The following is a 25,029-nucleotide window of genomic DNA, read 5'->3' as shown; positions in this document are numbered from 1 at the left end:
GGGATTTTTGGGGTAAAAAAGGGGATTGTGGGGTAAAAAAGGGGATTTTCTGGGGTAAAAAAGGGGATTTTTGGGGGGGTTAAAATGGGGATTTTTGGGGTAAAGGGGATTTTTGGGGTAAAAAAGGGGATTTTTTTGGGGTAAAAAAGGGGATTTTTGGGGTAAAAAAGGGGATTTTTGGGGTAGAAAAGGGATTTTTTGGGGTAAAAAAAGGGATTTTTTGGGGTATAAAAGGGGATTTTTGCAGTAAAAAAGGGGATTTTTTGGGGTAAAAAAGGGGAAATTTGGAGGGGTAAAAAAGGGATTTTTTAGGGTAAAAAAAGGGATTTTTGGGGTAAAAAAGGGATGTTTTTTGGGGTAAAAATGGGGATTTTTTGCGGGTTAAATGGGGATTTTTGGGGTAAAAAAGGGATTTTTGGGGGGGTTAAAATGGGGATTTTTTGGGGTTAAAATGGGGATTTTTTGGGGTTAAAATGGGGATTTTTGGGGTAAAAAAGGGGATTTTTTTGGGGTAAAAATGGGGATTTTTTGGGGTAAAAAGGGATTTTTTGGGGTAAAAAAGGGGATTTTTTGGGGTTAAAAAAGGGGATTTTTGGGGTAAAAACGGGGATTTTTTGGGGGTTAAAATGGGGATATTTTTGGGGTTAAAAAGAGGATTTTTTAGGGTAAAAAAAGGGGAATTTTTTGGGGGTAAAAAAGGGGATTTTGGGGTAAAAAAGGGGATTTTCTGGGGTAAAAAAGGGGATTTTTTGGGGGGTTAAAATGGGGATTTTTTTGGGGGGTTAAAATGGGGATTTTTTGGGGTAAAAAAGGGGATTTTTGGGGGGGTTAAAATGGGGATTTTTTGGGGTAAAAAAGGGGATTTTTGGGGATTAAAATGGGGATATTTTTGGGGTAAATAAAGGGGATTTTTTGGGGTAAAAAGGGGATTTTTGGGGTAAAAAAGGGGATTTTTGGGGGGGTTATAATGGGGATTTTTTGGGGTAAAAAGGGGATTTTTGGGGTTAAAAAAGAGGATTTTTTGGGGTAAAAAAGGGGATTTTTCCCACCTGCACCAGGTCCCCGCAGGCCGCAGCCAGGAGCCCCCTCTGGCTGAAGTCGAGGTGAGCGGCCCCAATGGGGACCCCCCATTCCTGCAGCACCCCAAAAGTTCTCAGGTCAAAAATGCGAATTTTCCTGTCCAGCCCCGACGTGGCCATGAGCCTGCAGGGAGAGAAAATCCCAGCAAAATTCACCCAAAAGCTGACAAAAAAATTCCAGCAAAAAATCTGCTCAAAATGCACCCCAAAATCCCAGAAAAAACGCCTGAAAATCCACCAAAATCCCACAAAAATGGCCCAAAAATCCACCAAAATCCATCAAAATCCCACCAAATCTGCTCCAAAATCCACCAAAATCTGCCCCAAAATCCACCAAAATCCCACAAAACCCACCCAAAATCCCACAAAAACAGCCCCAAAATCCACCAAAATCCCAGAAAAAACACCTAAAAATCCACCAAAATCCCACCAAATCCACCCCAAAATCCATCAAAATCCTACCAAATGTGCTCCAAAATCCCCCAAAACCTGCCCAAAAATCCATCAAAATCCCACCAAATCCGCTCCAAAATCCACCGAAATCCCACAAAAATGGCCCAAAAATCCATGAAAACCCCACCAAATCTGCTACAAAATCCACCCAAAAATCCACCAAAATCCCACCAAAAAAATCCACCAAAATCCCACAAAAACCGCACCAAAATCCCACAGAAACGGCCCAAAAATCCACCAAAATCTGCCCAAAACCCCAAAATCCCACAAAAACCGCCCCAAAAATCCCATAAAAATGGCCCCAAAATTCCAAAAAAAACGGCCCAAAATCCACCCCAATATCCTACAATAAATGGCCCCAAAATCCCACAAAATCTGCTCCAAAATCCACCAAAATCCCAGAAAAATCACACAAAAATCCACCAAAATCCCACAAAAACCGTCCCAAAATCCCACAAAAATGGCCCAAAAATGCACCAAAATCCCACAAAAAACCCCACCAAAATCCACCCCAAAATCCATCAAAACCCCACCAAATGTGCTCCAAAATCCACCAAAAAAATCCACCAAAATCCCACAAAATCCACCCCAAAATCCACCAAAATCCCACAAAAAGGCCCAAAAATCCACCAAAATCCCACAAAAACCGCCCCAAAATCCACCAAAACCCCACCAAAATCTGCCCAAAAATCCACCCAAATCCCAGAAAAATCCCCCCCAAATCCACCCAAATCCGCCCCAAATCCCACAAAATCCACCCCAAAATCTGCCAAAATCCCACAAGAACCACCCCAAAATCCCCCAAAACCTGCCCCAAACCCATGGAAATCCCCCCAAATCCCCCCAAAATCCCACAAAAACGCCACCAAAATCCACCCCGAAATCCACCAAAATCCCACAAAAAAATCCACCAAAATGCCACCAAAAAATCCACCAAAATCTGCCCCAAAATCCACCAAAATCCCACAAAAATGGCCCAAAAATCCACCAAAATCCCACAAAAAAAAATCCACCAAAATCCCACAAAAAAATCCACCACAATCCCACAAAATCCACCCCAAAATCCACCAAAATCCCACAAAAATGCCCAAAAATCCACCAAAATCTGCCCAAAACCCCACCAAATCCACTCCAAAATCTGCCCCAAAGCTGCCCAAAATCCCACAAAAATGGCACAAAAACCCCACCAAAACCCCACCAAATCTGCTCAAAAATCCACCCAAAAATCCCACAAAAAGCTCCCCAAAATCCCACCAAAAAATCCACCAAAATCTGCCCCAAAATCCCACAAAATCCCACAAAAATGGCCCAAAAATCCACCAAAATCACACAAAAAAATCCACCACAATCCCACAAAATCCACCCCAAAATCCACCAAAACCCCACCAAATCTGCTCAAAAATCCACCCAAAATCCACCAAAATCCACCCAAAACCCCACCACAATCCCACAAAAAACGGCCCAAAAATCCACCAAAATCCCACAAAAAGTGCCCCAAACTTGCCCCAAATCCCCCAAAATCTGCCCCAAACTTGCCCAAAATCCCCCAAAACCTGTCCCAGACCCACCCAAACCCATGGAAACCCCCAAATCCCCCAAAATGCCCCAAAATGCCCCAAATTCCCCCAGATTCCCCGGACCTGGCGCTGCCGTGGACGGCGATGGCGCGCACGGCGCCGCGATTCGCCAGCAGCCGCGCCACCGGCTCGGCCGCGTTGGGCGTCCACAGGGAAACGGTTCCTGGGGGGAAAAAAGGGAATTTTGGGAAAAGGAAACCAGCAAAAATTCCAAAAAATCCAAATCCCAAAAAATCCCAGCAAAAAATGAAAAAAAAATCCCGAAATTTGGGGTAAAAAGGGGGAAAATCCGCGGGGATTTCAAGGGGACGATGTTGACTCGAGGTTCTTGGAATTTGGTGGAATTGGCCCCAAAATTTCAGGGGGAGCTGCCGGGAATCTCAGAGGGTTTTGTTGGAATGCAGGAAAATCCCTCGGAAATTCCAGCACAGAGATCCCAAATCCAGGAAAATCCCCAAAATCCCAGGAAATTCCCCCCCAAAATCCAACAAAATCCCCAAAATCCAATGAAATTCCCCACAAAATCCCCAAAATCCCAGGAAATTCCCCCCCAAAATCCAAGAAATTCCCCAAAATCCCATGAAATTCCCCCCCAAATCCCATGAAATCCCCAAAATCCAAGGAAATTCCCACAAATCCAACAGGGTTTTACTAAAATCCAAGAAATTCCCCAAAATCCCAGGAAATTTTCCCCAAGATCCAATAAAATCCCCAAAATCCAATGAAATTCCCCCCAAAATCCAAGAAAATCCCCAAAATCCAATGAAATTCCCCCCAAATCCCATGAAATCCCCAAAATCCAAGAAATACCCCCAAATCCAACAGGGTTTTACTAAAATCCAAGAAAATCCCCAAAATCCCAGGAAATTCCCCCCCAAAATCCAAGAAAATCCCCAAAATCCAATGAAATTCCCACAAATCCAACAGGGTTTTCCTGAAATCCAAGGAATTCCCCCCAAAATCCAACAAAATCCCCAAAATCCAATGAAATTCCCCCCAAAATCCAACAAAATCCCCAAAATCCCATGAAATTCTCCCCCAATCCCATGAAATCCCCAAAATCCAAGAAATTCCCCCCAAATCCAACAGGGTTTTACTAAAATCCAAGAAAATCCCCAAAATCCAATGAAATTCCCCCCCAAAATCCAACAAAATCCCCAAAATCCAATGAAATTCCCCCAAATCCAACAGGGTTTTACTAAAATCCAAGAAATTCCCCAAAATCCCATGAAATTTCCCCCAAGATCCAATAAAATCCCCAAAATTCCAGGAAATTCCCCCCAAATCCCATGAAATCCCCAAAATCCAAGAAATTTCCCCCAAATCCAACAGGGTTTCACTAAAATCCAAGAAAATCCCCAAAATGCCATGAAATTCTCCCCCAATCCCATGAAATCCCCAAAATCCAAGAAATTCCCCCAAATCCAACAGGGTTTCACTAAAATCCAAGAAAATCCCCAAAATGCCATGAAATTCCCCCCAAAATCCAAGAAAATCCCCAAAATCCCAGGAAATTCCCCCCCAAATCCCATTAAATCCCCAAAATCCAATGAAATTGCCCCCAAATCCAACAGGGTTTTACTAAAATCCAAGAAAATCCCCAAAATCCCAGGAAATTCCCCCCAAATCCAATAAAATCCCCAAAATCCAAGAAATTCCCCCCAAATCCAACAGGGTTTAACTAAAATCCAAGAAATTCCCCAAAATCCAATGAAATTCCCCCCAAGATCCAATAAAATCCCCAAAATCCCATGAAATTCCCCCCAAATCCAAGAAAATCCCCAAAATCCAAGAAATTCCCCCCAAATCCAACAGGGTTTTACTGAAATCCAATGAAATTCCCCCAAATCCAATGAAATTCCCCCCAAAATCCAACAAAATCCCCAAAATTCCAGGAAATTCCCCCCAAAATCCAACAAAATCCCCAAAATCCAATGAAATTCCCACAAATCCAACAGGGTTTTACTGAAATCCAATAAAATCCCCAAAATCCCATGAAATTCCCCCCAAATCCAACAGGATTTTACTGAAATCCAAGGAATTCCCCCCAAATCCAAGAAAATCCCCAAAATCCAAGAAATTCCCCCCAAGTCCAACAGGGTTTTCCTGAAATCCAAGAAAATTCCCCCAGATCCAACAGGAAACTCCCAAATTCCAACAAAATCCCCCCAAAATCCAATAAAATCTCCCAAAATTCCATCAGGGTTTTCCTAAAATCCAATAAAATCTCCCAAAGTTCCATCAGAGAGATCCCAAATCCCATCAGGAGGCCCCAAAATCCAATAAAATTCCCCCAAAATCCAACAAAAACCTCCCAAAATCCAACAGGAATCTCCACAAAGTCCATTAGGAGCCCCCCAAAATCCAACAAAATTCCCACAAAATCCAACAAAATCTCCCAAATTCCATCAAAATCCCCCAAAATCCAACGGCAACCTCCCCAAAACCCCAGGGAACTCCCCCAGATCCCATCAGGAACCTCCCAGATCCCAAGGAAATGCCCCAAAATCCCAGGGAACGGCCCCAAATCCCATCAGAACCCCCCCAAATCCCAATGGAATTTACCCCAAATCCCAATGGAACCTCCCCAAACCCCAATAAAAACCCCAAAATCTCAATGGGAACCCCAAAATCTCAATAAAAACCCCTAAACCCCAATGAGGCCTCCCAGAGTTCCCATGAAATTCCCAAATTCCATCAAAATTTCCTGAAAATCCAATGGGAACCCCCCGAAATCCCAATGGAACCTCCCCGAAATCCCAATGGAACCTCCCCGAATACAATGAAACACCCCAAAATACCCATGAAATCTCCCCAAATCCCAATAAAACCCCCCCAAACCCCTCTGGGAACTTCCAAAATTCCCAAATAATTCCCGAAATTCCCAGAAATTCCCGTTTTTCCTGACCGTTGGCGTGGCCCAGGTGGATGAGGGCCATGGCTGGGTCCTGGGCCATGGGAACCCCCCCCAAACCACAATGGAATCTCCCCAAACCACAATAAAAAGCCCAAAATCTCAATAAAAACCCCAAAACCTCAATAAAAGCCCCCAACCCCCAATGAGGACTCCCAGAATTCCCAAATAATTCCCGAAATTCCCGGAAATTCCCGTTTTTCCCGACCGTTGGCGTGGCCCAGGTGGATGAGGGCCGTGCCGGGCTCTGGGCCACAGGAACCCCCTCAGACCCCAATAAAAACCCCCCAAAATCCCAATGGAGCCTCCCAAAATCCCAGTGAAAGCTCCCAAATCCCAATGGAGCATCCCCAATTCCCACCAGGAGCCTCGAAAACCCCAATGGGAACATCCCAAAATCCAATGAAATCTCCCCAAAATCCCAATGGAATCTGCCCAGGTCACAATGGAACCCCCTCAAATCTCAGTGGAACCTCCCCAAAATCCCAATGGAATCCACCCCCCCCAAATCTCAATGGAACCTCCCTGAATCCTAAGGAAATCCCCCCTAAATCCCAATGGAACCTCCCCAAACCCCAAAAAAACACCACAAAATCTCAATAAAAAACCCCAAAAACCCCCAAAATCCCAGAGGGAATTCCCGAATTTCCCAGAGAATTCCCGTTTTTCCGGACCGTTGGCGTGTCCCAGGTGGATGAGGGCCGTGGCCGGGTCCTGGGCCATGGCGCAGGCGGGGCCGCTCCGCGTCCTCAGCGTCGCCACCTCGCGGCCAACGGAGACATCGAGGAAATGGAGGAGCCCCAGGGAACTCTGGGAAAGGAACGGGGAGAATGGGGGAAAAACGGGGAAAATGGGGGGGAAAAGGGGGAAATTGGGAAAAATGGGGGGAGAAATGGGGAAATTGGGAAAAATGGGGAAAATGGGGAAATTGGGAAAAATGGGGAAAATGGGGGAGAAAGGGGGAAATTGGGAAAAATGGGGGAGAAAGGGGGAAATTGGGGGGAAAAATGGGGAAATTGGGGGGAGAAACAGGGAAATTGGGGAAATCGGGAAAAATGGGGGGAGAAACGAGGAAATCGGGGAAAATGGGGGAAAAATGGGGGGAGAAATGGGGAAATTGGGAAAAATGGGGGGAGAAACAAACAGCGAAATTGGGAAAAATGGGGGGAGAAATGGGGGAAAATGGGAAAAATGGGGGGAAAATGGGGGGAGAAACAGGGAAATTGGAAAAATGAGGGGAAATGGGGGGAAATGGGAAGAAAATGGGGGGAGAAACGGGGGAAATTGGGAAAAATGAGGGGAAATTGGAAAAAATGGGGGGAGAAACAGGGAAATTGGGAAAAATGGGGAAAATGGGGGGAAATGGGGAAAATGGGGGGACAAATGGAGAAAATGGGGGGAATGGGGAGAAAATTGGGGAAATTGGGAAAAAATCAGGAGAAAATTGGGGGAAATGGGGAAAATGGGGGAGAAAAATGGGGAGGAAATGGGGAAAAGGGGGAGAAATTGGGGAAAAGCAAAAAATGGGGGGGAAATGGGGAGAAAAATGGGAAAAATAGGGGGGAAATGGGAAATAATGGGGGGAAATGGGGAAAATGGGGGGAAATGGGGAAAATGGGGGGAACAGGAAGAAAAATGGGAAAAATGGGGAAAATAGGGGAAAATGGGGGAAAATGGGGGAAAGGGGGAGAAAATGGGAAAAACGTGAGAAATGGGAAAAAATGGGGAGAAAATGGGGAGAGAATGGGGGAAATGGAGGATGAACAGGAAAAAAGGGGGGAAATTCGGAAAAGTGGCAAAAAAAGGTGAATTTTGCCCAAAATCGGCCGGTTTTGCCCCAAATTTTGGGTGTTTTTCCCCCCAGGACTGACCCCAGCAGCGAGCAGGAATTGCAGGTGCAGAATGCCAGAAAATTCCACCCAAAATCAGCCAAAAAAGGGAAAAATCCATGGAAAAATCAACCAAAAATGGCCAAAAAAGGCCAAAAAAAGGCAATTTTTGCCCCAAATCGGCCGTTTTGGCCCCAGATTTTGTGGGGTTTTGAGCAGGAAGTGGCAGGGCAGGAATTGCAGGTGCAGAATTCCCAGGAAATTCTGGAATACCCAAAAATGACCCAAAAATGGGCAAAAATCAGCCGAACATGGGGGAAAATGGCTAAAAATGGGGAATTTTGCTCAAAATCAGCTGATTTTGCCCCAAATTTTGGGTGGTTTTGAGTGGGAAGTGGCAGGGCAGGAATTGCAGGAGCAGAATTCCCAGGAAATTCTGGAACACCCAAAAATGACCGAAAAATGGGCAAAAAATAGGTTGAAAATGGGGGAAAAAGGCTAAAAATGGTGAATTTTGCCCAAAATCACCCAAATTTTCCCCAAATTTTGTGGGGTTTTGAGCAGGAAGTGGCAGGGCAGGAATTCCAGGTGCTGAATCCCAAAAAATTCCACCCAAAATCTGCCAAAAATGGGCAAAATCCATGGGAAAAACCAGCCAATAATGGCCAAAAAAATGCCAAAAAAAAGGCGGTTTTTGCCCAAACTGGGCGGTTTTTGCCCCAAATTTGGGGTGTTTGCCCCCAGCACTGACCCCAGCGGCCAGCAGGAAGTGGTAGGGCAGGAACTGCAGGTGCAGAATGTTCTGGAAGCTCCGGAGCACCCAAAAATGACCCAAAAATGGACCAAAAATGGTGAATAAATGACTAAAAATGGTGATTTTGGCCAAAATCGTCAGAATTTTACCCAGATTTTGTGGGGTTTTGAGCAGGAAGTGGCAGGACAGGAATTCCAGGTGCAGAATTCCCAGGAAATTCTGGAGCACCCAAAAATGACCCAAAAATCACCCAAAAAATTGGTAAAAATCAGCTGAAAATGGGGGAAAAGGGCTGAAAATGGTGATTTTTGCCCAAAATCAGCCATTTTTACCCCAAATTTTGTGGGGTTTTGAGCAGGAAGTGGCAGGGCAGGAATTCCAGGCACAGAACTCCCAGGAAATTCTGGAGCAGCCCCAAAATGGCCAAAAAAGGCCAAAAAAAGGCCAAAAAAAGGCCAAAAAAAGGCGATTTTTGCCCAAACTTGGCGGTTTTTGCCCCAAATTTGGGGTGTTTGCCCCCAGCACTGACCCCAGCGGCCAGCAGGAAGTGGTAGGGCAGGAACTGCAGGTGCAGAATGTTCTGGAAGCTCCGGACCACGTGGATCTCCAGGCCTTGGCTGTCGTAGACGTGCAGGCAGCGCCGCTGGGCCACGGCCAGCAGGGACTCACAGTGCAGCCAGCTGGGGGAAAAATGGGGATTTTGGGGGGAAAAACGGGGATTTTGGGAAAATTGGGGGTTGGGGGAGGGGGAATTGGGGGTTGGGGGAAAAATTTGGGGGTTTTAGGTGAAAAAATGGGGATTTTTGGAGGGAAAAGTTGGGATTTTAGGGGGGGAAAATGGGGATTTTTGGAGGGAAAAGTTGGGATTTTACGGGGGGGAAATGGGGATTTTGGGGGGGAAAATTGGGGATTTTGGGAAAATTGGGGTTTGGGGGGAAAATTGGGGTTTGGGGGGGGAATGGGGATTTGGGGGGGAAAAATGGGGATTTGGGAAAATTGGGGGTTGGGGGAGGGGAAATGGGGGTTGGGGGGAAGAAATTTGGGGGTTTTAGGAAAAAACATGGGGATTTTAGGTGAAAAAATGGGGATTTCATGGGGGAAAATGGGGATTTTATGGGGGAAAAGTTGGGGGGTTTAGGAGGAAATATTGGGGATTTTGGGGGTAAAAATGGGGATTTTGGGAAAATTGGGGGTTTGGGGGGGGGAAATGGGGATTAGGGGGAAAAAAATTGGGGGTTTTAGGAGGAAAAATGGGGATTTTAGGAGGAAAATGGGGATTTTGGGTAGAAAATGGGGGTTTGGGGGAAAAATTTGGTGATTTTAGGGGGGAAAATGGGGATTTTAGGGGGGGAAATGGGGATTTTTGGAGGGAAAAGTTGGGATTTTTGGAGGGATAAATGGGGAAATTGGGGGAAAAACGGGGATTTTGGGAAAATTGGGGATTTGGGGGGAAAAATAGGGATTTTAGGGGGGAAAATGGGGGTTTATGGGGGAAAAATGGGGATTTTTGGTGGAAGTGGGTATTTTTGGACAAAAAAAAGTTGGGATTTTTGGAGGGAAAAATGGGGATTTTGGGACAATTGGGGGTTTGGGAGGGGGAAATTGGGGGTTGGGGGGAAAAATTTGGGGGTTTTAGGAGGGAAAATGGGGATTTTAGGAGAGAAAAAATAAAGAATTTTCAGTCCCTCCCAGTTCCCCACCACTCCCTCCCAGTGCTCCCAGTTCATCCCAGTCAATCCCAGTTTGTCCCAATCCCATCCCAGTCTCTCCCAGTCCATTCCCAGTCCCCTCCCAGTCCATTCCCAGTCCATTCCCAATCCCATCCCAGTCTCTCCCAGTCCCTCCCAGTCCATTCCCAGACCCCCCAGACCCTCCCAGTGCTCCCAGTCCATCCCAGTCCATCCCAGTCCCCCCAAGTCACTCCCAGTTTGTCCCAATCCCATCCCAGTCCCCCCCCAGTCCATCCCAGTCCCTCCCAGTCCATTCCCAATCCCCCCCCAGTCCCTCCCAGTTTGTCCCAATCCCATCCCAGTCACTCCCAGTCCCTCCCCAGTCCATCCCCAGTCCATTCCCAGTCCCCGCCAGTCCATTCCCAGTCCCTCCCAGTCCCTCCCAATCACTCCCAGTTCCCTCCCAATCCCCTCCCAATCCCCTCCCATTCCATTCCCAGTCCCCCCCAGCCCATTCCCAGTCCCTCCCAGTCCCTCCCAGTGCTCCCAGTCCCACCTGATGGCCCTCACTGGTTCCATGACGTTGAATTCGCTCAGGAGGCGCCGCTGGGCCCAGTCCAGGGCGGCCACGTGACCCCGGTGCCCTCCCAGTAACAGGAACCTGCAAACTGGGAGTGACTGGGACGGACTGGGAATGGGACTGGGAGGGACTGGGAGGGACTGGGACGGACTGGGAATGGGATTGGGGGCACTGGGAGGGACTGGGAGGGGATTGGGAGGGACTGGGAGGGACTGGGAGGGACTGGGAGGGACTGGGATGGGATTGGGACAAACTGGGAGGGACTGGGATGGACTGGGAATAGACTGGGAGGGACTGGGATGGACTGGGAGGGACTGGGGGGAACTGGGAGGGACTGGGATGGACTAGGGGGGGACTGGGATGGACTGGGAGGGACTGGGAATGGATTGGGACGGACTGGGATGGACTGGGAGGGACTGGGAGGGAACTGGGGGGGACTGGGATGGGATTGGGACAGACTGGGAGTGACTGGGAGGGACTGGGAATGGACTGGGAGGGACTGGGACGAACTGGGAGTGACTGGGAGGGGACTGGGATTGGACTGGGAGGAACTGGGAGCACTGGGAGCCCCAGTCACGTGACCCCACTGCCCTCCCAGTAACAGGAACCTGCAAACTGGGAGTGACTGGGACGGACTGGGAATAGACTGGGAGGGACTGGGGGGACTGGGAGGGACTGGGAGGGACTGGGATGGGATTGGGACAAACTGGGAGTGACTGGGATTTACTGGGGGGACTGGGAGCCCCAGTCACGTGAGCCCGGTGCCCTCCCAGTAACAGGAACCACCAAACTGGGAGAGACTGGGATGGACTGGGAGGGACTGGGATGGACTGGGAGGGGATTGGGACAAACTGGGAGGGACTGGGATGGACTGGGAGGGGATTGGGACAAACTGGGAGGGACTGGGAGCACTGGAAAGCAACTGGCTCACACTGGTTTATACTGGTCTGTACTGGTTTATACTGGTCCGTACTGGTTTATACTGGTCTGTACTGGTTTATACTGGTTTCTATTGATCTCTATCAGTCTGTACTGCTCTAGACTGGTCCGTACTGGTTTATGCTGGTCTATACCAACTTATGCTGGTCTGTACTGGTCTGTACTGGTCTATACCTGTCTATACTGGTTTATACTGATCTCTGTCAGTCTGTACTGGTCCATACTGGTTTATACTGGTCCGTACTGGTCCATACTGGTCTGTACTGGTTTGTACCTATCTATGACTGTCTATACTGGTTTATACTGGTCCATACTGGTCCATACTGGTTTGTACTGGTTTCTCACCTGCCCGTCCGGGTGTAGTCCATACTGGTTTATACTGGTCTGTACTGGTCTGTACTGGTCTGTACCAATCTATAACTGTCTGTACTGGTCTGTACTGGTCTATACTGGTCCATACTGGTCCATACTGGTCCATACTGGTCCGTACTGGTTCCTCAGCTGCCCGTCCGGGTGTAGTCCATACTGGTCTGTACCTATCTATAACTGTCCATACTGGTCCATACTGGTTTATACTGGTCTGTACCTATCTATAACTGTCTATACTGGTCCATACTGGTCCATACTGGTCCGTACTGGTTTCTCACCTGCCCGTCCGGGTGTAGTCCATACTGGTCTGTACCGATCTATAACTGTCCATACTGGTCCATACTGGTCTGTACTGGTCTGTACCTATCTATAACTGTCTATACTGGTTTATACTGGTCTGTACTGGTCTGTACCTATCTATAACTGTCTATACTGGTCCATACTGGTCTGTACTGGTCTGTATCTATCTATAACTGTCTATACTGGTCCATACTGGTCCATACTGGTCCGTACTGGTTCCTCACCTGCCCGTCCGGGTGTAGTCCATACTGGTTTATACTGGTCTGTACTGGTCTGTACCTATCTATAACTGTCTATAACTGGCTGTAACTGGCTATACTGGTCCATACTGGTCCGTACTGGTCCATACTGGTTTATACTGGTTTCTCACCTGCCCGTCCGGGTGTAGTCCATACTGGTCCATACTGGTCTGTACTGGTTTGTACCTATCTATAACTGTCTATACTGGCCCATACTGGTCCATACTGGTCTGTACTGGTTTGTACCTATCTATAACTGTCCATACTGGTCCGTACTGGTCCATACTGGTCCGTACTGGTTTCTCACCTGCCCGTCCGGGTGTAGTCCATACTGGTTTATACTGGTCTGTACCTATCTATAACTGTCTGTACTGGTCTGTACCGGTCTATACTGCTCTATACTGGTCCATACTGGTTTATACTGGTTCCTCACCTGCCCGTCCGGGTGTAGTCCATACTGGTCTGTACCGATCTATAACTGTCCATACTGGTCCATACTGGTCTGCACTGGTTTGTACCTATCTATAACTGTCCATACTGGTCCATACTGGTCCATACTGGTCTGTACCTATCTATAACTGTTCATACTGGTCCGTACTGGTCCATACTGGTCCGTACTGGTTCCTCACCTGCCCGTCCGGGTGTAGTCCATACTGGTTTATACTGGTCTGTACTGGTCTGTACCTATCTATAACTGTCTATAACTGGCTGTAACTGGCTATACTGGTCCATACTGGTCCGTACTGGTCCATACTGGTTTATACTGGTTCCTCACCTGCCCGTCCGGGTGTAGTCCAGCCGGTAGGGCCCGAACTGCTCCAGGCGCAGCTCAAAGTGCTGCAACCAAAAACCCCAAATCTCACCCCAAATCCACAACGATCCCAAAATTCCTGAAATTCCTGAAATTCCCAACATTCTCAACAATCCCAACATTCCTGAAATTCCCAAAGTTTCTAAAAATCCCAAAATTCCTGAAATTCCCAACAATCCCAAATTCCCAAAATTCCCAATGTTCTCAACATTCCTGAAATTCCCAAATTCCCAACAATCCCAAAATTCCTAAAATTCCCAATAAAGTTTCTAAAAATCCCAACATTCCTAAAACTCCCAAATTCCCAATATTCTCAAAATTCCTGAAATTCCCAACATTCCTAAAACTCCCAAATTCCCAACATTCTTAAAATTCCTGAAACTCCCAAATTCCCAACATTCCTGAAACTCCCAAATTCCCAACATCCTCAAAATTCCTAAAACTCCCAAATTCCCAACATTCCTGAAACTCCCAAAATTCCCAGTGTTCTCGACATTCCCAACATTCCTAAAATTCCCAAAATTCCCAAACTCCCAACATTCCCAACATTCCCAACAATCCCAACATTCCCAAATTCCCAAAAACTCCTAAAATTCCCAACATTCCCAAATTCCCCCTTTCCCCCCCAAACCCCCATCTTCCCTCCCAAACCTGTTTTTCCCCCAAATTCCCCATTTTCCTCCCAAAATTCCATTTTTTTCCCTAAATTCCCATTTTTTCCCCCAAATCCCCATTCTCCCACCCAAAATTCCCATTTCTCCCTCCCCAAATCCCCGTTTTTCCCCCTAAAATCTCCATTTTCCCTCAAAAATTCCCATTTTCTCCCAAAATTCCCATTTCTCCCCCCAAAAATCCCCATTTTCCCCTCTAAAATCCCCATTTTTCTCCCAAAATCTCCATTTTCCCCCCAAAAATCTCCATTTTCCCCTCCCAAAATCCCCATTTTTCTCCCAAAATCTCCATTTTTCCCCCTAAAATCCCCATTTTGCCCCCCAAATTTCCCATTTTTGTCCCAACTTCTATTTTTTCCCGAAAATCCCCATTCTCCCACCCTAAATTCCCATTTTACCCCCCAAAATTCCATGTTCCCCCCCAAAATTCCACTTTTTCTCCCTAAAATCCCCATTTTTTCCCCCAAATCCCCATTTTTCCCCTCTAAACCCCCCTTTTTTTAGCCCAAAATCCCATTTCCCCCCAATTCCCCTTTTTTCCCAAAACCCCCCATTTACCCCCCAAAAATCCCCATTTTCCCCATCCCAAATCCCCATTTTTCCTCCCAAAATTCCCATTTTTCCCCCAAAATTCCATTTTTCCCCCTAAAATTTCCATTCCCCCCCCAAAAATCCCCATTTTTCCCCTCTAAAACCCCCATTTTTTACCCCAAAATCCCAATTCCGTGTCCCCAAATCCCATCCCCCCGGCCCAGGTCGGATTTTTGCCCAAAATCCCCGTTTTCCTCCCCATTTTTCTCCCCGTTTTTGCCCAAAATCCCCGTTTTCCTCCCCATTTTTCTCCCCGTTTTTGCCCAAAATCCCTGTTTTTCTCCCCATTTTCTCCTCTTTTTTGTCCCAAAATCCCTGTTTTTCTCCCCATTTTTCTCCCTGTTTTTCTCCCTATTTTGCCCAAAATCCCGGTTTTTCTCCCCATTTTTGCCCGAAATCCCCATTTTTGCCCCAAAAATCCCCGTTTTTCTCCCCATTTTGCCCAAAATCCCCATTTTTCCCCCTGTTTTTCTCCCTGTTTTTCTCCCCTAATCCCCGTTTTTCTCCCCATTTTTCTCCCCACTTTTGTCCAAAATCCCCCTTTTTCCCCCCATTTTTCTCCCCATTTTGACCAAAATCCCCATTTTTCTCCCCGTTTTTCTCCCTGTTGTTCTCCCCATTTTGCCCCAAATCCCTGTTTTAGCCCAAAATCTCCGTTTTTCTCCCTGTTTTTGCCCAGAATTCCCATTTTTCTCCCCATTTTTTACCCAAAATCCCCGTTTTTCTCCCCGGTTTTGCCCAAGAATCCCCGTTTTTCTCCCCTTTTTTGTCCAAAATCCCCGTTTTTCTCCCCGTTCTTCTCCCCGTTTTTCTCCCTGTTTTTCCTCCCCATTTCGCCCAAAATCCCCGTTTTTCTCCCCATTTTGCCCAAAATCCCCATTTTTGCCCAGAATCCCCATTTTTCTCCCCATTTTGCCCAAAATCCCCATTTTTGCCCAGAATCCCCATTTTTCTCCCCATTTTGCCCAAAATCCCCGTTTTTCCCCTCGTTTTTCCCCAAAATCCCCGTTTCTCTCTGTTTTTCTCCCCGTTTCTCTCCCTATTTTGCCCCATAATCCCCATTTTTCCCCCCTTTTGCCCAGAATCCCCATTTTTTTCCCCCATTTTTGCCCAAAATCCCCGTTCTTCTCCCCATTTTTCTCCCTGTTTCTCTCCCCGTTTTTCTCCCTGTTTTTCTCCCCATTTTTGCCCAAAATCCCCATTTTCCTCCCCGTTTTTCTCCCCATTTTGCCCCAAATCCCCGTTTTGCCCAAAATCCCCGTTTTTTCCCCCGTTTTTGCCTGAGAATCCCCATTTTTCTCCCCGTTTTTCTCCCTGTTTTCCCCCCTGTTTTTGCCCAAATTCCCTGTTTTTATCCCCGTTTTTCTCCCCGTTTTTCTCCCCATTTTTTACCCAAAATCCCCATTTTTCTCCCTGTTTTTTCCCAAAATCCCCATTTTTCTCCCCGTTTTTCTCCCCATTTTTACCCAAAATCCCCGTTTTTCTCACTGTTTTTCTCCCCGTTTTTCTCCTCTTTTTTCTCCCAAAATCCCCATTTTTCTCCCCGTTTTTACCCCAAATCCCCATTTTTGCCCCAAAAATCCCCATTTCTATCCCCATTTTTGCCCAAAATCCCCGTTTTTCTCCCCATTTTTCCCCCCGTTTTGGCCCAAAATGCCCGTTTCTCTCCCCATTTTTCTCCCTGTTGTTCTCCCCATTTTTGCCCCAAATCCCCGTTTTTCTCCCCATTTTTGCCCAAAATCCCCATTTTCCTCCCCATTTTTCCCCAAATCCCTGTTTTTGCCCAAAATCCCCGTTTTTCCCCCCATTGTTGCCCGAGAATCCCTGTTTTTCTCCGTTTTCCCCCCTGTTTTTGCCCAAATTCCCTGTTTTTCTCCCCATTTTTTACCCAAAATCCCCATTTTTCTCCGTTTTTTCCCAAAATCCCCGTTTTTCTCCCTGTTTTTCTCCCCGTTTTTCTCCTCTTTTTTCTCCCAAAATCCCCATTTTTCTCCCCGTTTTTACCCCAAATCCCCATTTTTGCCCCAAAAATCCCCGTTTTTATCCCCATTTTTGCCCACAATCCCCGTTTTTCTCCCCATTTTTCTCCCTGTTTTTGCCCAAAATCCCTTTTTTTCTCCCCGTTTTTCTCCCTGTTTTTCTCCCCATTTTTGCCCCAAATCCCCGGTTTTCCCCCCGTTTTTTTCCAAAATCCCCGTTTTTCTGCCCATTTTTCTCCCCATTTTGCCCAAAATCCCCGTTTTTCCCCCCGTTTCTCTCCCCATTTTCCCCAAAACCCCCGTTTTTCTCCTCATTTTGCCCCAAATCCCTGTTTTTGCCCAAAATCCCCATTTTTCTCCCCATTTTTCTCCCCGTTTCTCTCCCCATTTTCCCCAAAATCCCCATTTTTTCCCCCGTTTTCCCCAAAATCCCCGTTTCTCTCCCCATTTTCTCCAAAGTCCCCGTTTTTCCCCCATTTTGCCCAAAATCCCTGTTTTTGCCTAAAATCCCTGTTTTTCTCCCCGTTTTTCCCCCTGTTTTTCCCCAAAATCCCTGTTTTTCTCCCCGTTTTTCTCCCCGTTTCTCTCCCCATTTTCCTCCCCATTTTTCTCCCCATTTTGCCCAAAATCCCTGTTTTCCTCCCCATTTTTCTCCCCGTTTTCCTCCCCATTTTTGCTCAAAATCCCCATTTCTCTCCCCATTTTGCCCAAAATCCCCATTTTTCTCCCTGTTTTTCTCCCCATTCTGCCCAAAATCCCCTTTTCTCTCCCCATTTTTCTCCCCATTTTGCCCATAATCCCCGTTTTTCTCCCCCATTTTGCCCAAAATCCCTGTTTTTCTCCCCGTTTTTCTCCCCATTTCTCTTCCCGTTTTTCTCCCTGTTTTTGCCCAAAATCCCCATTTTTCTCCCCGTTTTTCTCCCATTTTCACCCAAAATCTCCGTTTTTCTCCCTGGTTTTGCCCAGAATTCCTGTTTTCCCCCCATTTTTTCCCCAAATCCCCGTTTTTCTCCCCATTCTTGGCCAAAATCCCCGATTTTATCCCTGGTTTTGCCCAAAATTCCTGTTTTTTTCCCCGTTGTTGCCTGAGAATCCCCGTTTTTCTCCGTTTTCCCCCCTGTTTTTGCCCAAAATCCCCGTTCTTTCCCCCATTTTTCTCCCCGTTTTTCTCCCCATTTTCCCCAAAATCCCCATTTTTCCCCCTGTTTTTACCCAAAATCCCCGTTCTTTCCCCCATTTTTCTCCCCGTTTTTCTCCCCATTTTCCCCAAAATCCCCATTTTTCCCCCCATTTTTGCCCAAAATCCCCGTTCTTCTCCCCATTTTTCTCCCTGTTTCTCTCCCCGTTTTCCCCCCCATTTTTGCCCCAAATTCCCCATTTTCCTCCCTGTTTTTCTCCCCATTTTTGCCCAAAATCCCCATTTTTCCCCCCGTTTTTGCCTAAAATCCCCGTTTCTCTCCCCGTTTTTCTCCCTGTTTTTCTCCCCATTTTTGCCCAAAATCCCTGTTTTTCTCCCTGTTTTTCTCCCTTTTTCTCGCCATTTTTTCCCCAAATCCCCGTTTCTCTCCTCATTTTGCCCAAAATCCCCGTTTTTCCCCAAAATCCCCGTTTTTCTCCCCATTTTTCCCCGTTTTTACCCAAAATTCCCGTTTTTCTCCCCATTTTGCCCAAAATCCCCGTTTTTCTCTCCATTTTGCCCCAAATCCCCGTTTTTCCCCCCGTTTTTCCCTGTTCCCCACCTTGCTGGCGCTGCCGATGTCCACGGCCCGGGCGATTTCTGCCTGCGAGATCCGCGCCGAGTCCTCGCCCGGCTCCACCTCCAGGAACCTGCATTGGGGAAATCCCGGCATTCGGGAACCTTCCGGAACATTCCGGGGGATTGGGGAACCTCCCGGAACATTCTGGGGAATCTCAGGGATTGGGGAACCTTCCGGAACATTCTGGATCTGCCCTGGGGATTCGGGAACCTTCTGGAACATTCCGGGAAATCCCGGGGATTTGGGAACCTCCCGGAACATTCCGGGAAATCCCAGGGATTCAGGAACCTTCCAGAACATTCCGGGGATTTGGGAACTTTCCAGAACATTCTGGGGAATCTCGAGGACTGGGGAACCTCCTGGAACATTCTGGATCTGCCCCAGGGATTCAGGAACCTTCTGGAACATTCCAGATCCGCCCCGGGGGATTGGGGAACCTTCCGGAACATTCCGGGTCTGCCCCGGGGATTGGGGAACCTTCCGGAACATTCCAGGGATTCGGGAACCTTCCGGAACCTTCCGGGGATTGGGGAACCTTCCAGAACATTCTGGATCTGCCCTGGGGATTCGGGAACCTTCTGGAACATTCCGGATCCGCCCCAGGGGATGGGGAACCTTCCGGAACATTCTGGAACATTCCAGGGATTAGGGAACCTTCTGGAACCTTCCAGAACATCCCAGGAAATCCCAGGGGATTGGGGAACCTTCCGGAACATTCCAGGAAATCCCAGGGATTCAGGAACCTTCCAGAACATTCCGGGAAATCCTGGGGATTTGGGAACCTTCTGGAAAATCCCAGATCCGCCCCAGGGATTTGGGAACCTTCCGGAACATTCTGGATCTGCCCCAGGGATTCGGGAAAATCCCGGACCCACCCCGGGGATTCGGGAACCTTCCGGAAAATCCCGGATCTGCCCTGGGAATTTGGGATCTGCCCTGGGGATTCAGGAACCTTCCGGAACATTCCAGATCTGCCCTGGGGATTTTTGGGCTCCTTTGGGCCATTCCCTGATGGATTTTGGGCCATTCCTGATGCTTTAGGGGAGATTTTGGGGCATTTTTGGAGCTCCTGGAATAAATTTGGCCCATTCCCGATGGATTTTGGGGATTTTTGGGGCTCCTTTGGCCCATTCCCGATGGATTTGGGGTTTTTTTCGGGATTTTTTTGGGCTCCTTTGGGCCATTCCTGATGGATTTGGGGATTATTTGGGGGGATTTTGGGGATTTTTGGGCTCCTTTGGCCCATTCCTGATGGATTTTGGGGATTTTTCCGGGAATTTTTGGGCTCCTTTGGCCCATTCCCAATGGATTTTGGGGATTTTGGGGATTTTGGGGCTCCTTTGGGCCATTCCCAATGGATTTTGGACCATTCCTGATGGATTTTGGGATTATTTGGGGGGATTTTGGGGAATTTTTGGGCTCTTTTGGGCCATTCCTGATGGATTTTGGGTTTTTTTGGGATTTTTGGGCTCCTTTGGCCCATTCCCAATGGATTTTGGGCCATTCCTGCAATCTGGGATGATTCTGGGATGATTTTGGGGGATTTTTGGGGTGATTCTGGGATGATTTTGGGGTGATTTTGGGGGATTTTTGGGATGATTTTTGGGTGATTTTGGGATGATTTTTGGGTGATTTTGGGGTGATTTTTGGGGGATTTTTGGGGTTTCTCACCCCGGTTCCTCGGGCAGGAGCGGTTCCCATCTCGCCGCTTTTTCCGCCGCTGATTTTTCCCGATTTCCCAAATTTTTCAGGTGCCAGCGGAGCCGGGGGGCGACAGCGCGGGGCTGGGGGAGGGAAAATGAGGGGTTCCCCCCCAAAATTCCACCCAAACGCCCCCAAAATTCCAACAATTCCACCCAAATTCCCACAAATCCTCCCAAACTCCACCCAAATTCCTTCAAACTGCCCCAAATTCGGTCAAATTTTCTCTAAATTCCACCCAAATCCCCCCACATCCTCTCAGGACCCCTCAAAATCCCCTAAGGATCCCTTAAATTCTCTCAGGATGCCCCAAATCCCCTCAGGAACCCCAAAACCCCCTCAAAATCCCCATAATCCACCCAAATCCCCTCAGAATCCCCCAAATCCCACCAGGACCCCCTAAATCCCCTCATTTAACCCCAAATCCCCTCAGGATCCCCCAATTTCCTTTATTTTCCCCCAAATCCCCTCAAGACCTCCCTGAATCTCCCCTATTTCCCCCCAAACCCCTTCAGGATCCCCCAAATCTCCCCTATTTCCCATAAAACCCCCTCAGAAACCCCCAAATTCCCTCAGGAACTTCCCAAATCCCCTCAGGATCCCCCAAATCCCCTCAGAACCCCCTAAATCTTCACAAATCCCCTCAAGATCCCCCCAAATCCCCTCAGGATCTCCAGATCCTTCAGGGACCCCCCAAATTCCCCCAATTTCCCATAAAACCCCCTCAAATCCCCCAAATCCCCTCAGAACTCCCTAAATCTTCCCAAATCCCCTCAGGATTCCCCCAAATCCCACTGGGAAGCTCCAAATCCCCTCATTTCCCACAAAATCACCTCAGAAAATCCCGAACTTTCTCAGGATCCCCCAAATCCCCTCCAGATCCCCAAAATCTCCTCAGGGACCCCCCCAAATGCCCCCTTTTCCCCACAAAATCTTCTCATTTCCCCTCAAATCCCCTCAAGGACCCCCCATTCCCCTCAGAACACCCCAAACCCCCTCATTTCGCCTCAAATCTCCTCATGTCGCCCCAAAATTCCCTCAGGGCCCCCCAGAATCCCCTCATTTATCCGTAAACCCCCTCAGGATCCCCAAAATCCCCTCATTTCCCACAAAATCCCCTCCAAACCCCTCAAATCCCCTCAGAACCCCCTAAAATTCCCCAAATCCCCTTATTGCCCCCAAAATCTCCTCAGGACTCCCCCAAACTCCCTCGTTTCATGTCAAATCCCCTCATTTCTCCCCAAAGTCCCCTCACGAACCCCCTTTTCCCCCTTTTTACCACTTTCTCCTCCGTGCCCCGCAGGAACCGCTTCACTCTGGCCCGCGGCACCGGCGCCGGCCCGGGGAACGGGTCCGTCCTCTGCGGGAGAAGCAGCCATGAGGCCGGGACACCCCAAAATCCCCCCGGGAGCCCCAAAATCCTCCCCGGGACCCCCAAATTTGGGGGATTTCTCCCCGCTTCCCCTCACTCACCCCGGACACGCCGCCCGCCATCGCCACCATGTGGGGAAACCACGCCCACTTCCCGGTGAGGAGCCAATCAGATTGAAGCGCGGGCAAAGCGTGGCCAATCACAGCGAAGCGCTGCGGGAAGGGGTGAGGGCGCAGACGCCATCTTGGTGTAGGGCAAGGCGCGCATTGAATAAAATGGGGCCGCCATCTTTGTTATGGGCGGCGCCATCTTTGTTGTTGGCGCCGCCATTTTGTGTGAGGGCGGATGGTGCTGACGTGGCCGCCGCCATCTTTGTTGAGGGCAAATCTCCGCGTGGCACTTCCGGGCTCGGGCGTTCCAAATTCCACCAAAATTCGCCCAAATTCCACCAAAATTCGCCCAAATTCCAACAATTTCACCCAAATTCCTCCTTTCTTTCCCCAAGAGGCGATTCCTCCTCCCAAAATCCTCATTTTTACTCAGAAATTAATTTTTAGTCCCAAAACATCCACATTTATTCCCAAAAAATGCCTTTAACCCCCTCAGAAACATCTGGTTTTATTCCCCAAAATTCCACCCGGATGTCCCAAATTTTTTCCCCGGAAATTTTTCTTTATTCCCCAAAATTCTGCTTTCTTTCCCCCAAAATTGAGCAATATTCCCTAGAAATCCGGTTCCACTCTCAAAATCCCTTTCCATTTCCAAAAAAATCCCATTTCCATTCCCAAAATCCGCTTTAGCTCCAAAAAATCGTGAATCCGCAAAAAATCCATTTTTAATTCCCAAAAATCCATTTTGAATTCCAAAAAACTTCACTTTTATTCACGGAATTTTGTGCCTGACTCCAAAACCCACAAAATTTTTCCCATTTCTCCCCAGTTTTCCTATTTTTTCCTGGTTTTTCCCAATCCCAAAATAACCCTGCTTCAAGCACCAAAAATCCATTTCTTTCTCAAAAAGATCACCTTTATCCTGTTTTTCCTGGGTTTTCCTTTTTTTTTCCCCTGGTTTTTCCTTTTTTTCCCCCTAATTTTCCCCTTTTTTTCCATTTTTTTCCATTTTTTTCTCCTTATCCCCCCTCTTTTTTTTACAGGTTTTTCCCTCATTTCTCCCTTATTTTTTCGCAGTTTTTTCTTCATTTTTTTTCTCAGTTTTCCTTCATTTTTTCCAGTTTTTTTCTCAATTTCCACGTTTTTTCCATATTTCCCCCCACTTTTCCCACCCTCTTTTTTTCCCAGTTTTCTTCATTTTTCCTTCTTTTTTTCACCTTTTGTTTAATGTTTTTTTTCCTCTCATTTTTCCCGGTTTTTTCCTCATTTTTTCCCCAGTTTTCCTCCAATTTTTTTCCCTCTTCTCCCCCCACTTTTTTCTTCATTTTTCCGTTTTTTTCCTCTTTTTCCTCCCACTTTTTCCTTCATATTTTCCTGGGTTTTTCCTCTTATTTCCCCTTTCCCCCCCCTCTTTTTTCACAGGGTTTTCCATCATTTTCCCCCTCATTTTTTCCCATTTTCCCCTCTTTTTTCCCGTAATTTTTTCCTGGTTTTTTCCTTCATTTTTGCCCATTTTCCCCCTCTTTTTTCCCCCTTTTCCCCCAGTTTTTCCGAGTTTTGCCCTCAGTTTTCCTCTCACTCTTTCCCTCTTTTTTCCTCCAGTTTTTCCCTCATTTTTCCCCTTTTTCCTTCATTTTCCCATTTTCTTTCTTTTTTCCCCCACTTTTCATTCTAGTTTTTCCCTCATTTTCCTCTCTTTTTTTCCTGGTTTTTCCCTCATTTTTTCCCGTTTCCCCCCCATTTTCCCGTTTTTTTTTTCCCATTCCCCCCCTCTATTTTTCCTGGTTTTTCTCTTTTTTCTCCAATTTTCCCCTCATTCTTCCTTTTGTTTTTCCTCATTTTTCCCCTCATCCCCCCCTTTTTTTCCTTCACTTTTCCCCATTTTTTCCCTCATTTTTTCTTGTTTCCCCCTCAATTTTCCCCCCAATTTTTTCTTTATTTTTTCCCCTATTTTTCCTGTTTTTTTCCCCATTCCCCCTCTATTTTTCCTGTTTTTTCTCTCTTTTTTCTCCAATTTTCCCCTCTTTTTTTTCTCATTTTCCCCCTCACCCCATCTTTTTTTCCTTTACTTTTCCCCATTTTTCCCCTCTTTTTTCCCCCCAGTTTTTCCCTCATTTTTTCTTGTTTCCCCCCAATTTTCCCCCCAATTTTTTCTTTATTTTTCCCTCATTTTTCCCCTATTTTTCCTGGTTTTTTTTCCCATTTCCCCCCTCTATTTTTCCTGGTTTTTCTCTTTTTTTTTCCTCCAATTTTCCCCTCGTTTTTCCCTGGGTTTTTTTTTCCCCATTTTTCCCCTCATCCCTCCCTTTTTTCCCTTCACTTTTCCCCATTTTTTCCCTCTTTTTCCCCCAGTTTTTCCCTCATTTTCCTCCTATTTTTCCTGTTTTTTTTTTTTTTTTTTCCCATTTCCCCCTCTATTTTTCCTGGTTTTTCTCTCTTTTTTCTCCAATTTTCCCCTCATTTTTTTCCTCATTTTTCCCCTCATCCCCCCCTTTTTTTCCTTCACTTTTCCCCATTTTTCCCCCAGTTTTTCCCTCATTTTTTCTTGTTTCCCCCTCAGTTTTCCCCCAATTTTTTCTTTATTTTTTCCCCCAATTTTTTCTTTATTTTTTCCCTCATTTTTTCCCATTTCCCCCTCTATTTTTCCAGTTTTCTCTCTTTTTTCTCCAATTTTCCCCTCATTTTTTCCCTCATCCCCCCCCTTTTTTTTTCCTTCAATTTTCCCCATTTTTCCCTCTTTTCCCCCCATTTTTCCCTCATTTTTTCTTGTTTTCCCCTCAATTTTCCCCTCATTTTTCTTTATTTTTCCCTCATTTTCCCCCTATTTTTCCTGGGTTTTTTTCCCATTTTCCCCCTCTATTTTTCCTGTTTTTTCTCTTTTTTCTCCAATTTTCCCCTCATTTTTCTCATTTTTCCCCTCATCCCCCCCTTTTTTCCTTCACTTTTCCCCATTTTTTCCCTCATTTTTTCGTTTCCCCCTCATTTTTCCCCTATTTTTCCTGTTTTTTCCCATTTCCCCCCTCTATTTTTCCTGGTTTTTCTCTCTTTTTTCTCCAATTTTCCCCCCGTTTTTCCCTGTTTTTTTTTCTCATTTTTCCCCTCATCCCCCTCACTTTTTTTCCTTCACTTTTCCCCATTTTTTCCCTCATTTTTTCTTATTTCCCCCCAATTTTTTCTTTATTTTTTCCCCTATTTTTCCTGGTTTTTCTTCCCATTTCCCCCCTCTATTTTTCCTGTTTTTTCTCTCTTTTTTCTCCAATTTTCCCCTCATTTTTTCCCTCATCCCCCTCCCTTTTTTTCCTTCACTTTTCCCCATTTTTTCCCTCTTTTTTTT

General features: G+C 46.8%; 1 protein-coding gene across 1 annotated transcript; it reads right to left on the bottom strand.

The window, feature by feature from the left end:
- Positions 1 to 1,004: 1,004 nt before the first annotated feature.
- On the bottom strand, positions 1,005 to 21,923 carry LOC139587145 (WD repeat-containing protein 46-like). Its single transcript, XM_071421080.1, has 10 exons — positions 21,687 to 21,923; positions 21,493 to 21,573; positions 20,184 to 20,296; positions 18,495 to 18,582; positions 13,479 to 13,540; positions 10,833 to 10,937; positions 9,136 to 9,286; positions 6,698 to 6,833; positions 3,173 to 3,272; positions 1,005 to 1,203 (listed from the first exon to the last, which is right to left on the bottom strand). The coding sequence occupies exons 1-10, from the start codon at positions 21,714 to 21,716 to the stop codon at positions 1,005 to 1,007; spliced, it is 1,065 nt and encodes a 354-aa protein (XP_071277181.1). The 5' UTR covers positions 21,717 to 21,923.
- Positions 21,924 to 25,029: the final 3,106 nt, after the last annotated feature.

This window comes from Agelaius tricolor, unplaced genomic scaffold, assembly GCF_023055355.1.
Source record: "Agelaius tricolor isolate 1412-34295 unplaced genomic scaffold, bAgeTri1.0.p SCAF_183, whole genome shotgun sequence".
NCBI lineage: Eukaryota > Metazoa > Chordata > Aves > Passeriformes > Icteridae > Agelaius > Agelaius tricolor.
Note: the sequence above shows the minus strand (reverse complement) of the source record. Positions and strands in the feature narration are given on the sequence as shown.

Excerpts from the sequence above, each read along its gene's own strand:
- LOC139587145 (XM_071421080.1), bottom strand. The coding sequence starts at position 21,716 with ATGGTGGCGATGGCGGGCGGCGTGTCCGGG. Across the intron at positions 20,297-21,492 it reads GGGGCACGGAGGAGAAAGTG|CCCCGCGCTGTCGCCCCCCG; the intron begins GTAAAAAGGGGG and ends TCCCTCCCCCAG. Across the intron at positions 1,204-3,172 it reads GCCGTCCACGGCAGCGCCAG|GCTCATGGCCACGTCGGGGC; the intron begins GTCCGGGGAATC and ends CTCTCCCTGCAG.